The sequence below is a fragment of the Cydia fagiglandana genome, chromosome 17, assembly GCF_963556715.1.
Source record: "Cydia fagiglandana chromosome 17, ilCydFagi1.1, whole genome shotgun sequence".
In the NCBI taxonomy this organism is placed as follows: Eukaryota; Metazoa; Arthropoda; class Insecta; order Lepidoptera; family Tortricidae; genus Cydia; species Cydia fagiglandana.
The window spans coordinates 17731831-17747696 of record NC_085948.1 but is presented as its reverse complement, the minus strand read 5'-3'; the positions used below and the strand labels follow the sequence as shown (position 1 = coordinate 17747696).

The 15866-nt window shown below is 49.1% G+C and overlaps 1 protein-coding gene across 1 annotated transcript in view; it reads left to right on the top strand.

The window, feature by feature from the left end:
* LOC134672910 (protein transport protein Sec31A) overlaps positions 1-15866 on the top strand; it is a 33105-nt gene that overhangs the window by 10615 nt on the left and 6624 nt on the right. Inside the window, exons 14-33 of the mRNA XM_063530860.1 lie at positions 1141-1197; positions 2340-2424; positions 3216-3326; positions 4007-4204; positions 5856-6064; positions 6118-6219; positions 6506-6676; positions 7126-7296; positions 7591-7761; positions 7901-8071; positions 8366-8536; positions 8986-9156; positions 9340-9468; positions 9763-10392; positions 10846-11007; positions 11889-11993; positions 12031-12142; positions 12504-12632; positions 13462-13958; positions 15448-15687. Coding sequence (XP_063386930.1) covers positions 1141-1197; positions 2340-2424; positions 3216-3326; positions 4007-4204; positions 5856-6064; positions 6118-6219; positions 6506-6676; positions 7126-7296; positions 7591-7761; positions 7901-8071; positions 8366-8536; positions 8986-9156; positions 9340-9468; positions 9763-10392; positions 10846-11007; positions 11889-11993; positions 12031-12142; positions 12504-12632; positions 13462-13958; positions 15448-15687 — 3792 coding nt within the window. The remainder of the gene's footprint in view (positions 1-1140; positions 1198-2339; positions 2425-3215; positions 3327-4006; positions 4205-5855; positions 6065-6117; positions 6220-6505; positions 6677-7125; positions 7297-7590; positions 7762-7900; positions 8072-8365; positions 8537-8985; positions 9157-9339; positions 9469-9762; positions 10393-10845; positions 11008-11888; positions 11994-12030; positions 12143-12503; positions 12633-13461; positions 13959-15447; positions 15688-15866) is intronic.

Sequence of the window (15866 nt, the reverse complement as noted above, 5' to 3'; positions counted from 1 at the left end):
TTTTAACACAGATATCAGTGAATGAACATGGATCAAAATGATATAAAAATAAATAAAATCATTCAACCATGTATATACATTTTTTTGATCATTTTATATGTTTTCATTTTGAGTTTTAGTCGTGTGTCGATAGATGGCGGTAAATGTACTGTGACTACAAAATGTACAATGACAGGACCCCCAAATATACATTGATTGAATAAGATGCGTACAATCTAAGACAATTTCGTGCTTCGAATTTGACAGGTAAAACAAGATGGCGCTGTACAGCTCCATACATTTAGCGACTCTGATTGTCAAAAGTTGACGTTTGACAATTCAGTGCGCGCGAAACATATGGCGCAGTACGTATTTTGCATGTCAAAATAAGGTGCCCGTTTTTTTCTTAGTCTTTACCTCTCTATTACAATAAATTCTCTTTGGTATTACTGGACAAAATGCTAGAAAAGTTGACATTATTGATGCTATTTCTTGTGTTATTAATGTATCCCCTGCTAACGGCCTAAAGCTAATGTTATATAATATTTCTGTAACTCTAATCTCAACCTTACACTCACCACATAAGGTTTACTATAACTTCTGTGTTCCGTGTGGAAATACCTAATCTTGCGCTCGTAATTAAAATTAATAAAGTCTATATCTCTTTGCACACTACTTTATACAAATTTACTGTATACAACTCTATTTGGACACCCTAGACAGACCTGAAAGGTTATATTTTTTAAGGTTTATTTTTTTATGGTAAATTTGTAATTTAAAAGCTCAGTACATAACTATAAAAAATTTAATAGTTGTTGTAAAAATATGTATTCCTAATAGAGTTGTGTATTCTAACAAAAAATAAACATTCAATACAGTAATTATCTGGAAAAAGCTGATGGATGTCATTTTTTTCTGCATAAAATGAATATCGAGTAATTTCGAAAATCACCTATAATTGCATATTCACATTTGAGTACTATTCGGAATCACCCGAATAGGCTATTATATACTCTATTTCAGACGTCTTAAAGTACAGAAACAATTAAAAACACAACCATCAGATTTCTCCATACCATAACGCCGTAACTCCCTGCCCACTGCCACTGTAAACTATACCCTGCACCAGTGTACATAAGGTCTGTTTCAACACGCGCTCAGGGCGAGTCCACGGAGACCGACGCGGAACTCTCCACTGACACCAGCACTGATCTTTCGGTGAGTTCGGGCGACGATGTAGCGTAGCTCAACGATTGTGGACTTTAAAGTTATATGCATATGGTTCAAAATTAAACTTCAGTACTGCGATAGTTTATGAATACACTTGCTGTGGGATTTAAATACGAGTTGCGACAATTTAAGCAACATGAAATACAACATTGCAAGGGTCATAAATATCTGTACAGATGTAGTTCATAATTATTATCCATCGTATTTTCACGGAAACGTACGAACATGTCTTGCTATTCCAGTCAGTCTGGGTACAAAAAGTACTGAGGGAAGTAGCATGACAAATACGAACGTTTCCGAGAAAATACGATGGAAAATAACTATGCACTACATCTGTACTAACTTTAACTCCTTGATAACCGTTTAGATTTATTGAGAACTATTTCGTTCGGAGTCAAAACATTAGTCAGCAACAGAAGACTATAGTGTTTTATTACGTAATAAAATCGGTTATTAAATTAAATATAATTTTGTCGTTGAGCTGTTACACATTGGGTGTCATCTAAATTCTTAACTAACTAATCAGGCTTACTGACACTAACAACATCTTTACAAAATTTCCTCAAAACAGTAAATAACGCATGCACATTATGACGTATATTTATGCAGTTTATTGGAAATCCTGTTCTAAACAAGTTCAATATCATGCCTAATATCGAGCCTCTTAAGATAAAAAAACCGGGCAAGTGCGAGTCGGACTCGCGCACGAAGGGTTCCGTACCACAGTGCAAAAAAAAAACTAAAAAAAAGCAAAAAAGAACGGTCACCCATCCAAGTACTGACCACTCCCGACGTTGCTTAACTTTGGTCAAAAATCACGTTTGTTGTATGGGAGCCCCATTTAAATCTTTATTTTATTCTGTTTTTAGTATTTGTTGTTATAGCGGCAACAGAAATACATCATCTGTGAAAATTTCAACTGTCTAGCTATCACGGTTCGTGAGATACAGCCTGGTGACAGACGGACGGACGGACGGACAGCGAAGTCTTAGTAATAGGGTCCCGTTTTACCCTTTGGGTACGGAACCCTAAAAACTTAAATACTTACAATCACTTTAATGTTCGTGCCCCGAGTCAGCACAGGTGTGATCATCATAATTGTATTATAATTGAGTGTGTATTCGTTGCAGGACGCACACACACTGATGGAAAGGAAACTGGCTAATTTGGATCTGGAGCCACAAGCACAAAATGTCGTCATTCCCAACGGAGAAGGTATTTCAATCTTTTATAGGTATTAGGTTATTTGTATCGTTGCAAAAACGTGTACAATGCAGGGCTCAGAAACTGTTAATTTTTCAACCGGTACCGTTCATTCGCCCGGGATTGAAAAAATTTCGTTTCCGTTTGTGGTTACCGGTTAAAGAAATATTCTATTGAGATACTTGTTTATGCCAATTCGTTCGCCTTTCGTTTTTGTGGAACGAAATCAACCGATTAAATTGAAAATATAGAAGCAAGATAGAATGAGTAAGTTATTTTTGTCTCTTTCACGCATTACCACTAGTTTACCGAGAGTCTCCGAAAGTCGAGAATAAACGGTATTATAAAATTCCGTTCCCTCTTCTTACTGGTTAGAAGAGAGAACGTAACTTTTTAGTTCGTGTTCCATCTATTAACCAGTTTTTAATGAACGAAATAATATAACGGTTTTGGAACGGAATTAACAGGTACATATTTCAATACCGGTTCCGAGCCATAATGTACGGCTGGCCTAAGTGCCGGTTACACCAAACGGTCTGTCACCATTAAAGCCTTCACTAAGGGTTGGTTGCACCAAACTGTTCGTATTGTTAAAGAGTTCGCTAAATTTTTATGTATGGAAAGTTTCATAGTGAAGCGCCGGGGCGCGCCGGCTGACGTTGATCCGTTTGTCAAATGCGGTTGATGCAACTGGCCCTAAATGTTATCGTATGGGAAGTTTCATAGTTGACTGCTGCGTGACGTTGATCAGTCTGCTAAATCTGGTTGGTGCAACTGGCCCTAAACGTGTTGAATGTTGCCAGATTCCACAAGCCTCATCTGCCGCGCGCTGGTGTGCGGGAACCTCGAGGAGGCCGTCGAGCTGTGTCTGGACGCCAAGCGGGTGGCGGACGCTCTCATCATCGCCTCTCTGGGTAAATTATTTTTGAACACATTCAGTGCCAGCGCGAGCTACGCGCTACGAGCGTAGCCGATAACATGGGAAAAACCGTATGTAGCGAAAAGCGCCTATGAACAGTGAACTCCCCTAGGGAGTCGCTGGCAGTTAAAGTGTTAACTAGCGACCTGCCCCGGCTTCGCACGGGTAGAACCTCAACTAATTATACACCTAAACCTTCCTCAAGAATCACTCTATTGATAGGTGAAAACCGCATGAAAATCCGTTTACTTAGTAGTTTTTGAGTTCAGAAGTGGAGAGCTGCCATAGGAAAAATTAACAAGCGGAGTCATGATCCTCAGCACTGAGGGACCGACTTAGAAGAGAGAGAGTTTTTGATTTAATCTCGAACATACATACATACTAAAGACAGACGCGGCGGGGGACTTTTGTAAGGTGTAGTGATAGTCTAATTTATGTCCCATGTCTGGACGAAGAATTTTTGCAGGTGTTTGAATATTCTAGGTGTACTTTAACAATTAATTTAACTACGTCCAAGACCACCGGTGGACGGGCAGCAGCGTCCCTCAAATTCGGTGTACTCGACTGCGATCGCCAACCCGCCTGCCAAGCGTGGCGATTATGGCATTCACCCCCCATAAGGGGGAGGCTGAGGCATGAGGTGATGATGACTTTAACAATTTAATTTCTCCACAGGCAGCCAAGAGCTCCTCTACAAAGTCCAAAAATACCACCTAGCGCACTCCGGCCGCGACCCCGTCGCTCTAGTAGCCAGTAGTTTGCTGAACGGCCGCTGGGAGGCGCTGGTGTCTTCCTCGAGCCCGTCCTCGTGGAGAGATGTACTGGCGGCCTGTGTCACTCACACTGAGGGCGCCGAGCTACAACATTACTGCGGTATGTACCGACTACACCATAGTGGACCTTATATGACGGTAATAAAGTCTATGTTGGCTCGCCTGTGGCTCTGGTAGCCAGTAGTTTGCTGAACGGCCGCTGGGCGGCGCTGGTGTCTTCCTCGAGCCCGTCCTCGTGGAGAGATGTACGGGCGGCCTGCGTCACTCACACTGAGGGCGCCGAGCTACAGCATTACTGCGGTATGTACCAACTGCACCATAGTGGACCTTATATGACGGTAATAAAGTCTATGTTGGCTCGCCCGTGGCTCTAATAGCCAGTAGTTTGCTGAACGGCCGCTGGGAGGCGCTGGTGTCTTCCTCGAGCCCGTCCTCGTGGAGAGATGTACTGGCGGCCTGCGTCACACACACTAGAAGGACCTACCTAAGAACCTAGGTATTCCTAAATTCGCGTGACCTATACAGTCGACTCTCGTTAATTCCAACCTGCTATAATTCGAACCTCTCTATAATTCGAAGTACATTTTTAAGCACTTGGTAATTCGAACAAAAAAATCGTCGCTACGTAACAAAACGACGCGTTAATTCGAACTCATAGGCGTCAAACACTCGACAATTCAAAGTTATCAGATTGCAGATGTAAGTGTAAGTAGTACCCTACATTTTGAGACAAGTTCAAGTTCATCGTTGCACGAGCGTTTGTTATTGTAAAATCATTTCCGGCACTAGGTATTTCTGATAAAAAAAGTTATTGATCAGCCTCAGCAATGTGCTTTGAAGCAAACTAATATTACAGACTTCTTCCCAAAGACTAGTAATTAATTCACATTATGTATGTACCTCTAACCTTTGGATATTGTTAAAAAAATTAGCAGTTAATAAATCATAATTGATTATTATTCAATAATTCGAACTTACATATTTTTTCTCTCAAAAATTTCGAACTATTTGATATTTCAAACTCTCGATAATTCGTAATATTTTTAAAGTCCCTTGAGTTTCGAATTAACGAGACTCGACTGTATTAGGAATCAACTCCTACACTAAAAAAATATCTTTATTATACAAACAGCAACACTCTTAACTGTCCATCGGTGGACCTTATGTCTTTTTACAAGCTTTTATTTACTTTCACCTGACCGTTGTCTGTCTGTCTGTCTATCTTTCTGTCTGTCTGTAATCAAATCTTGCAAGTTAAATTTGATCCACTTCCCGGTGTCCGATTGAGCTGAAATTTTGCATACATACGTAAGTCGGGTGACAATGCAATATTATGGTGTCATCGAGCTGATCTGATGATGGAGACCAGAGGTGGCCATAGGAATTATGTGATAAAACAACGAAACCTAATTGTGTTTGGGGTTTTTAGAATTGTCTCGATGAGCATTAGTTGCCTGTGGAAAGAAAAGTACAGTCAGCGATAAAAGCTTGTACCAAAAATAAAATTATGTAATAAGGTTTACGAACTGTCAGTTTAAGAGGTGGCACTAGTAATCAAAATTTCTAATACTCCCCCGTTTCTTTGAATTCCTAATTGTGTTGTGTCCAAACAAAAGACCCACTTTCGCTTGCCCTAAGGATGCTTCGACAGGTTATTCGTATAAAGATACAAGCGAATCTCGTCCTTATGGTAAGCGATGAAGTGGGATCTTTGACTAGACTTCGACACAATTGTTTTTCTTTTATTGTAGAAATGCTCGGCGATCGCCTCTCAAAAGAAACCGACCCAGCGCTCGCAGAGGCGGCAACAGTGTGCTATCTAGTGGGCGCATCAGCCGACGCCTTGTTGTCTCGCTGGGCGGCGAGGCGGCGGGACGGGGGGGCACACGCGCTGGCTAAACTGACGGAGCTGGCGCTGCTGATGCGGAGAGCGGCGGCCGCTAGAGGGAGAGACACACAGGTGAGACAGAGACAGCTACAGTGGCCAGTGCCGACGCCTTGTTGTCTCGCTAGGCGGCGAGGCGGCGGGACGGGGGGGCGCACGCGCTGGCTAAACTGACGGAGCTGGCGCTGCTGATGCGGAGAGCGGCGGCCGCTAGAGGGAGAGACACACAGGTGAGACAGAGACAGCTACAGTGGCCAGTGCCGACGCCTTGTTGTCTCGCTGGGCGGCGAGGCGGCGGGACGGGGGGGCGCACGCGCTGGCTAAACTGACGGAGCTGGCGCTGCTGATGCGGAGAGCGGCGGCCGCTAGAGGGAGAGACACACAGGTGAGACAGAGACAGCTACAGTGGCCAGTGCCGACGCCTTGTTGTCTCGCTGGGCGGCGGGACGGGGGGGCGCACGCGCTGGCTAAACTGACGGAGCTGGCGCTGCTGATGCGGAGAGCGGCGGCCGCTAGAGGGAGAGACACACAGGTGAGACAGAGACAGCTACAGTGGCCAGTGCCGACGCCTTGTTGTCTCGCTGGGCGGCGAGGCGGCGGGACGGGGGGGCGCACGCGCTGGCTAAACTGACGGAGCTGGCGCTGCTGATGCGGAGAGCGGCGGCCGCTAGAGGGAGAGACACACAGGTGAGACAGAGACAGCTACAGTGGCCAGTGCCGACGCCTTGTTGTCTCGCTGGGCGGCGAGGCGGCGGGACGGGGGGGCGCACGCGCTGGCTAAACTGACGGAGCTGGCGCTGCCGATGCGGAGAGCGGCGGCCGCTAGAGGGAGAGACACACAGGTGAGACAGAGACAGCTACAGTGGCCAGTGCCGACGCCTTGTTGTCTCGCTGGGCGGCGAGGCGGCGGGACGGGGGGGCGCACGCGCTGGCTAAACTGACGGAGCTGGCGCTGCTGATGCGGAGAGCGGCGGCCGCTAGAGGGAGAGACACACAGGTGAGACAGAGACAGCTACAGTGGCCAGTGCCGACGCCTTGTTGTCTCGCTGGGCGGCGAGGCGGCGGGACGGGGGGGCGCACGCGCTGGCAAAACTGACGGAGCTGGCGCTGCTGATGCGGAGAGCGGCGGCCGCTAGAGGGAGAGACACACAGGTGAGACAGAGACAGCTACAGTGGCCAGTGCCGACGCCTTGTTGTCTCGCTGGGCGGCGAGGCGGCGGGACAGGGGGGCGCACGCGCTGGCTAAACTGACGGAGCTGGCGCTGCTGATGCGGAGAGCGGCGGCCGCTAGAGGGAGAGACACACAGGTGAGACAGAGACAGCTACAGTGGCCAGTGCCGACGCCTTGTTGTCTCGCTGGGCGGCGAGGCGGCGGGACGGGGGGGCGCACGCGCTGGCTAAACTGACGGAGCTGGCGCTGCCGATGCGGAGAGCGGCGGCCGCTAGAGGGAGAGACACACAGGTGAGACAGAGACAGCTACAGTGGCCAGTGCCGACGCCTTGTTGTCTCGCTGGGCGGCGAGGCGGCGGGACGGGGGGGCGCACGCGCTGGCTAAACTGACGGAGCTGGCGCTGCTGATGCGGAGAGCGGCGGCCGCTAGAGGGAGAGACACACAGGTGAGACAGAGACGGCTACAGTGGCCAGTGCCGACGCCTTGTTGTCTCGCTGGGCGGCGAGGCGGCGGGACGGGGGGGCGCACGCGCTGGCTAAACTGACGGAGCTGGCGCTGCTGATGCGGAGAGCGGCGGCCGCTAGAGGGAGAGACACACAGGTGAGACAGAGACAGCTACAGTGGCCAGTGCCGACGCCTTGTTGTCTCGCTGGGCGGCGAGGCGGCGGGACGGGGGGGCGCACGCGCTGGCTAAACTGACGGAGCTGGCGCTGCTGATGCGGAGAGTGGCGGCCGCTAGAGGGAGAGACACACAGGTGAGACAGAGACAGCTACAGTGGCCAGTGCCGACGCCTTGTTGTCTCGCTGGGCGGCGAGGCGGCGGGACGGGGGGGCGCACGCGCTGGCTAAACTGACGGAGCTGGCGCTGCTGATGCGGAGAGCGGCGGCCGCTAGAGGGAGAGACACACAGGTGAGACAGAGACAGCTACAGTGGCCAGTGCCGACGCCTTGTTGTCTCGCTGGGCGGCGAGGCGGCGGGACGGGGGGGCGCACGCGCTGGCTAAACTGACGGAGCTGGCGCTGCTGATGCGGAGAGCGGCGGCCGCTAGAGGGAGAGACACACAGGTGAGACAGAGACAGCTACAGTGGCCAGTGCCGACGCCTTGTTGTCTCGCTGGGCGGCGAGGCGGCGGGACGGGGGGGCGCACGCGCTGGCTAAACTGACGGAGCTGGCGCTGCTGATGCGGAGAGCGGCGGCCGCTAGAGGGAGAGACACACAGGTGAGACAGAGACAGCTACAGTGGCCAGTGCCGACGCCTTGTTGTCTCGCTGGGCGGCGAGGCGGCGGGACGGGGGGGCGCACGCGCTGGCTAAACTGACGGAGCTGGCGCTGCTGATGCGGAGAGCGGCGGCCGCTAGAGGGAGAGACACACAGGTGAGACAGAGACAGCTACAGTGGCCAGTGCCGACGCCTTGTTGTCTCGCTGGGCGGCGAGGCGGCGGGACGGGGGGGCGCACGCGCTGTCTAAACTGACGGAGCTGGCGCTGCTGATGCGGAGAGCGGCGGCCGCTAGAAGGAGAGACACACAGGTGAGACAGAGACAGCTACAGTGGCCAGTGCCGACGCCTTGTTGTCTCGCTGGGCGGCGAGGCGGTGGGACGGGGGGGCGCACGCGCTGGCTAAACTGACGGAGCTGGCGCTGCTGATGCGGAGAGCGGCGGCCGCTAGAGGGAGAGACACACAGGTGAGACAGAGACAGCTACAGTGGCTAGTGCCGACGCCTTGTTGTCTCGCTGGGCGGCGAGGCGGCGGGACGGGGGGGCGCACGCGCTGGCTAAACTGACGGAGCTGGCGCTGCTGATGCGGAGAGCGGCGGCCGCTAGAGGGAGAGACACACAGGTGAGACAGAGACAGCTACAGTGGCCAGTGCCGACGCCTTGTTGTCTCGCTGGGCGGCGAGGCGGCGGGACGGGGGGGCGCACGCGCTGGCTAAACTGACGGAGCTGGCGCTGCTGATGCGGAGAGCGGCGGCCGCTAGAGGGAGAGACACACAGGTGAGACAGAGACAGCTACAGTGGCCAGTGCCGACGCCTTGTTGTCTCGCTGGGCGGCGAGGCGGCGGGACGGGGGGGCGCACGCGCTGGCTAAACTGACGGAGCTGGCGCTGCTGATGCGGAGAGCGGCGGCCGCTAGAGGGAGAGACACACAGGTGAGACAGAGACAGCTACAGTGGCCAGTGCCGACGCCTTGTTGTCTCGCTGGGCGGCGAGGCGGCGGGATGGGGGGGGGCGCACGCGCTGGCTAAACTGACGGAGCTGGCGCTGCTGATGCGGAGAGCGGCGGCCGCTAGAGGGAGAGACACACAGGTGAGACAGAGACAGCTACAGTGGCCAGTGCCGACGCCTTGTTGTCTCGCTGGGCGGCGAGGCGGCGGGACGGGGGGGCGCACGCGCTGGCAAAACTGACGGAGCTGGCGCTGCTGATGCGGAGAGCGGCGGCCGCTAGAGGGAGAGACACACAGGTGAGACAGAGACAGCTACAGTGGCCAGTGCCGACGCCTTGTTGTCTCGCTGGGCGGCGAGGCGGCGGAACGGGGGGGCGCACGCGCTGGCTAAACTGACGGAGCTGGCGCTGCTGATGCGGAGAGCGGCGGCCACTAGAGGGAGAGACACACAGGTGAGACAGAGACAGCTACAGTGGCCAGTGCCGACGCCTTGTTGTCTCGCTGGGCGGCGAGGCGGCGGGACGGGGGGGCGCACGCGCTGGCTAAACTGACGGAGCTGGCGCTGCTGATGCGGAGAGCGGCGGCCGCTAGAGGGAGAGACACACAGGTGAGACAGAGACAGCTACAGTGGCCAGTGCCGACGCCTTGTTGTCTCGCTGGGCGGCGGGACGGGGGGGCGCACGCGCTGGCTAAACTGACGGAGCTGGCGCTGCTGATGCGGAGAGCGGCGGCCGCTAGAGGGAGAGACACACAGGTGAGACAGAGACAGCTACAGTGGCCAGTGCCGACGCCTTGTTGTCTCGCTGGGCGGCGAGGCGGCGGGACGGGGGGGGCGCACGCGCTGGCTAAACTGACGGAGCTGGCGCTGCTGATGCGGAGAGCGGCGGCCGCTAGAGGGAGAGACACACAGGTGAGACAGAGACAGCTACAGTGGCCAGTGCCGACGCCTTGTTGTCTCGCTGGGCGGCGAGGCGGCGGGACGGGGGGGGCGCACGCGCTGGCAAAACTGACGGAGCTGGCGCTGCTGATGCGGAGAGCGGCGGCCGCTAGAGGGAGAGACACACAGGTGAGACAGAGACAGCTATAACCGCTCAAAAGAAACCGCCCCAGCCCTCGCTGAAGCAGCAAAAATGTGCTATCTAGTGGGCGCTTCGGCTGATGCTTTGTTATCGCGCTGGATGGCGATAAGGAGAGCGGCGGCCGCTAGAGGGAGAGGCATACAGGTGAAAGTAAAATGTAGACGACTAAAACGCATTTTTTTAATATTCGTCTTTTATTTTTATAATTATCATACCTTGAAAAGACGCAAATGAAACAAGCTGTTGAAAAGCAAATATCGTTAATTCTTTAGTTTATTCAATTTTGAAAGGAACTTAAATACCTACTAGAAGAGAATGATGACGTTTTTATCTTAAGTTCTTTATAGACTTTGTAACTACCTTTGTAAGGTACTTGCAAAATACATTTGTTGATTTTAACCTCGTAAAGCTCAATGTACCATATACCTCTTTTTTTCCAGAATGGCGGCAAACTAGAAGCAGTCCTTACAGAATACGCGGGACGTCTCGCGGCTCAGGGCTGCCTCCGCAGCGCCCTCAACAGCCTGGAAGGCGCGCCGCCCACCGAGCTGCACGAGCGGCTCAACACAGCCCTGGGACTCAACCCGCGCAGACAAAGCCACGTGAGTTGTTTATATCAGTAATGTTTGTGACCATCACCAGCTGACTCACCCATCTCTACTGTTTAGCCGACTGATTTTTTTTTCGAGTAGAGAGCTCGGAGAATCGGGAATACTATTTCTCAACCCACCTCAGGAGGAGTAGGTAGCTAACGTTCACGAGATTTCATTAGATACTTCTCCCTATTCATGCTCCCCCCTTGCCCGATCACGATGAAAAAAAAGGTTGTCTGTAAAGTCGGTTTACGGACGATAATTTTGCGTGATGACGTCATAAAAAAACATTACCATTACAGTACGTAACGTTACCATGGAGATCTGTCCACAACGTTACCATGGAGATCCGTCCACAACGTGACACTTTTTCGTGCATGCTACCGTTGTTCATCGATTTATAAGACGTTATCACGTCAAAAATTCAACGATGAACAACTCTGGCCAACGTGGGACTCGAATCCACATCCTTGTATTGCCGGTCCAATGCGTTACCAATTCCGCAATTCGGGATGTGGGTTCGAGTCCCACGTTGGCCAGAGTTGATCTGCGTTGATTTATTTTTCATTGTGATTGACATCTGTATTTACAATTTATAGATTGTAATAATGTGGTACGTCCCTCAATAAAAAAGGGAAACAATATTATCATTTAAATACTTAAACATAATTTTAAATAACGTACAGATGTAGTGTATAATTGTTTTCTATCGTATTTTCTGGGAACGTCAAACGTTCGTATTTGTTATGCTACTTCAGTCAACCTCAGTACTTTTTGTACCGAGACTGAATGAAATAGCAAGACACGGTCGAACGTTTCCGTGAAAATACGATGGTTTCACTATATATGTATGAGCTTGATTGTTAACTGGCTATGTTTTGTTGCAGCAGCCACAACAGCAGGGCATGCCGCAGTTCGCGCGCTGCCGCACTACCAGCGGCCACGCCAAGCGCGGACATCTTGTCGCACACAACGATGTCTCCAACACCTACAGCGCAGGTTAGTTCTCGCTGGGATTGTGTTGTGTTGCAGCAACAACAACAGCAGGGCATGCCGCAGTTCGCGCGCTGCCGCACTACGAGCGGTCACGCCAAGCGCGGACATCTCGTCGCACACAACGATGTTTCCAACACCTACAGCGCAGGTTAGTTTCCGCTAATATTTCGAAACAGATAGTTATATACAAATACAAAATTATTTACTTCATAAAAATTATACATTGATTAATATAGTTTAGCATTTCAAAACAAACATAAAAATGTGGCTAATAGAAAAATGTTTTTTCTGTATAAATGATTATTTAAGTTTATCATGAGTGTTCCTAATATGTAACCAAATATGTATACTGTAAATGTATGTACACCTGAAAAGGTAAAGTTTCGGTGTAACTAAATATGTAATCGTATATTCCACCTGCAATGTAACCTGATTCTTACATACAATAAAGAATTTGGACTTGAACTAGGTGTGATTGAAATGTTATTCAACTACTTTGTCTTCAACAGTAGCGCCATCATACGAGCCCAACCCGTGGGCGCAGCAACAACAGCCCGCGGCCCCCCTCCCCGCGCCCCCCGCGCCCGCCGCGCCCGCGCCGCCGCCCCCCCGCCCGGGCAGCGTGGGGCCCCAAGCTGGTAATTGAGCGTTTTCCAAAAAAAATTTACATTTCATTCATGTCTTCAAAATATCGACCTCTCGGGTTCATTTTACTCAGAATCATTTGTACATTCACGCCTCATGAAAAAATGTGTCCCAGAATTTTGTATGAAAAAATATTTTTCCAGTGCGTCACGTTCATACAAATAAAAAAAACATACAAAAATGTGACGATCTGGAAAGGAAATCTTAGGGCACATTTTTTCATGTGTGGGGCGTGAATGTACAAATGATTCTGAGTAAAATGAGCCCAAGAAGTCAATATTTTGAAGATATGAATGAAATGTAAATTTTTTTTGGAAAACGCTCAAATATTGCTCACTACAACCACTGAATAAATAATACTAGGTACAGAACGTTCACTCGCTAACAAAACGCGTCTATTACGAGAGATAGAACCGCAAGCGCAAGAAGTCATCCGTTCCGTTGCAGTGCGCAGCAACTACTACTGTTTACGAGTAGACACCAAAATTGGTGTAGGCCGCATGTACTCGTAGCGACGCGACGAAATCGTGTAGTGAGCCGCGCCTGCTACGACACATACGGGACCACAGGCTTCCGGAAGGGTTCTGAAATAATTTTAAAAGTTACTAAATACATAGAGTCAGATCAAGCTAACTGGGCAGCGATTTTGATCGCACAGACTGTGCAAGTATTATTATATTATGATTTAATAGAAGTTTGACATTTAAAATAACACTTGCACAGTCTGTGCTGACAAAATCGCTGCCGCACTAACTTGGTCTGGCGTATGTATTAATCTTGTATTATTAATAACTTACAAACGTATTATCCTTCCTTTTCCAGGTGGCATAACCTCCAAATCCAAATATAAAGTGGACCCCTCCGTGCAATCCGCGCCCCTCTACAACCAGTACAGCTTCAACAACCCCCAGCCCCCCACTTATGGCTTCAACAGCCCCCTTCCCGACCAATACAGCGGCTCAACAGTCCCTAGCAGTGGTAGCTACACATACAGCCAGCCGCTAAACCCGAGCCAGCTGAACCCGACGAACCCGAGTGTAAATCCATTGAACCCAATGAACCCGAGTGTAAATCCACTAAACCAGATGAACCCGAGCGTAAATTCATTAAATCCGATGAACCCGAGTGTAAATCCACTAAACCCGATGAACCCGAGTTTAAACCCCATGAACCCGAGTGTAAATCCTTTGAACCCGAGTGTAAACCCGATGAGCCCGGCGACAGTAGCGGGTCAAGTGAACGGCAACTACCACCAGGAGCGGCGGCAGGAGGCGCCGCCTGGCTGGAACGACCCGCCACCGGTTACTGCCAAACCTAAGGTACGTTTTGTAAATAGAAATATTAAAAAAACGTAAAGATATTACTGTGACGAATATGACTATCAACAAGTTACTGATTTTTGTATTTTATTTATCAAAATTTAAGGATATAATCATCTTCCTCGCGTTGTCCCGGCTTTTTGCCACGGCTAATGGGAGCCTGGGGTCGGCGTGGCAACTAATCCCAAGAATAGACGTAGGCACTAGTTTTTACGAAAGCGCCTCTCATCTGATCTTCCAACCCAGAGGGTAAACTAAAGGCTCTTATCAAGGATTAGTCCGGTTTCCTCACGATGTTATCCTTCACCGAAAAGCAACTGGTTAATAAATATCAAATGATATTTCGTAATAAACTCTAATAAAAGGTTTAAATAAAAATATTTTGCTTGTATTACAAGTTATACAATATTCAGAACAGAGCCGTCAAACAGAGCCTGGGTATAGAAAATCAGTGGCGTAGCGTGAACCGATCTAGCCGTGGGCGAAAACCACATCTGCGAGGCCCTTTTCAATGTGTTTTCCCAAGCTAATAAAGCCAACTTTGCGAGGCCCCCCTTAGTGCAAGGCCGTTAGCGAAGGCCCCGTTCGCCTACGGCTAGCTACGCCACTGTAGAAAATGAAATTGGTTAGAATTTGTCAGGTTTAGTACTGAAAATGAATGTGTTTAGTACGGTTACCACCCCGAATCCGGCGAGATGTCTGCGCTCCACGCTGGGACGAGGCGTTGGGGACACATTATAGAACATCGCCGCGCCGGCGAGGTAGCCTTTGAGACGAATGTTGTGTGTCTGATAGTGTGATCCTTTTTCATAACGATTTTTACCAGAAAAAAACAGAGTTCACAAAACATTTCACTTTGTTATCCGCTCAGTCATTAACCTCCGAGAATTTGGAAAAACCACCTCAGGGTTAACCCGTGAAAAGCAGATTGAGATTAATCTCAATGAGAATGATTAATCATTGATAATATAGAACCATTACTGAAATTAAACCCCGAATATTTCGAGTTAGAGTGTGGAATGTAATAAAATCAAAACATGACGAATCAGACCCAACCCGTAACATAGCTTTAATGTTTTATCATTCGTTCCCTTCATAATTTCATGTTTTTTGTCTCGTTATTACAATTTTGTGACTCTGGGAGATTTTTATTTTTAACCGAACGATTTTTGTTTTTGGCCCTTATGGATGTTTTTCCACTAATCAAAATTGTAAATAGAGTTCTTGCTGTATTTTATATTTCGTAAATTGTAACATTGATAGGTAATACTTAGACTTACATAAACTACAAAATATTTAAAGATGGCAAATAATCTTATGACTAATAATAAGTGATCAACAAAATGTTAAAAAAATAGAAATAGGCTGTATTTCGCCTGAGTAAATAATTTATTTATTTAAAATGAGCCAAGAGACGGAGATATATTACATAATAACCAAAAAAAGTTGTCAAAAACTGTAATCCTTACCCAAACTAATCAATTTTCAGCCAAAGCAAGAGGTCCAGCAGCAAGCACCGATCACCCACCCCCTATATGGCGTCGAACCCACACACGTGCCTCTGAACCCTGCCCAGCCATATCCTGGGCAACAACAGTACCCTGGACAGCAATATCCCGGACAACAACAATATCCTGGCCAACAACAGTACCCTGGACAACAGCAGTACCCAGGGCAGTACGACCAGTACCAACAGCAGCAGTACCCGCCTGTGCAGCAGTATCCTCAGGTAACAAACTTAGGAACCGTTTTAACTACCTACTGTAAAACCACCGAACTATTGTCCAAAATCTCCCAATTATCCATCAAAACTAACTCGTCTTCGTTTAAATAGGTGTGATCATTATTTACATAATATTTATTAACGATACAAGTGCGAAAAATAGGAAATCCTCAACGAGTGGCGAA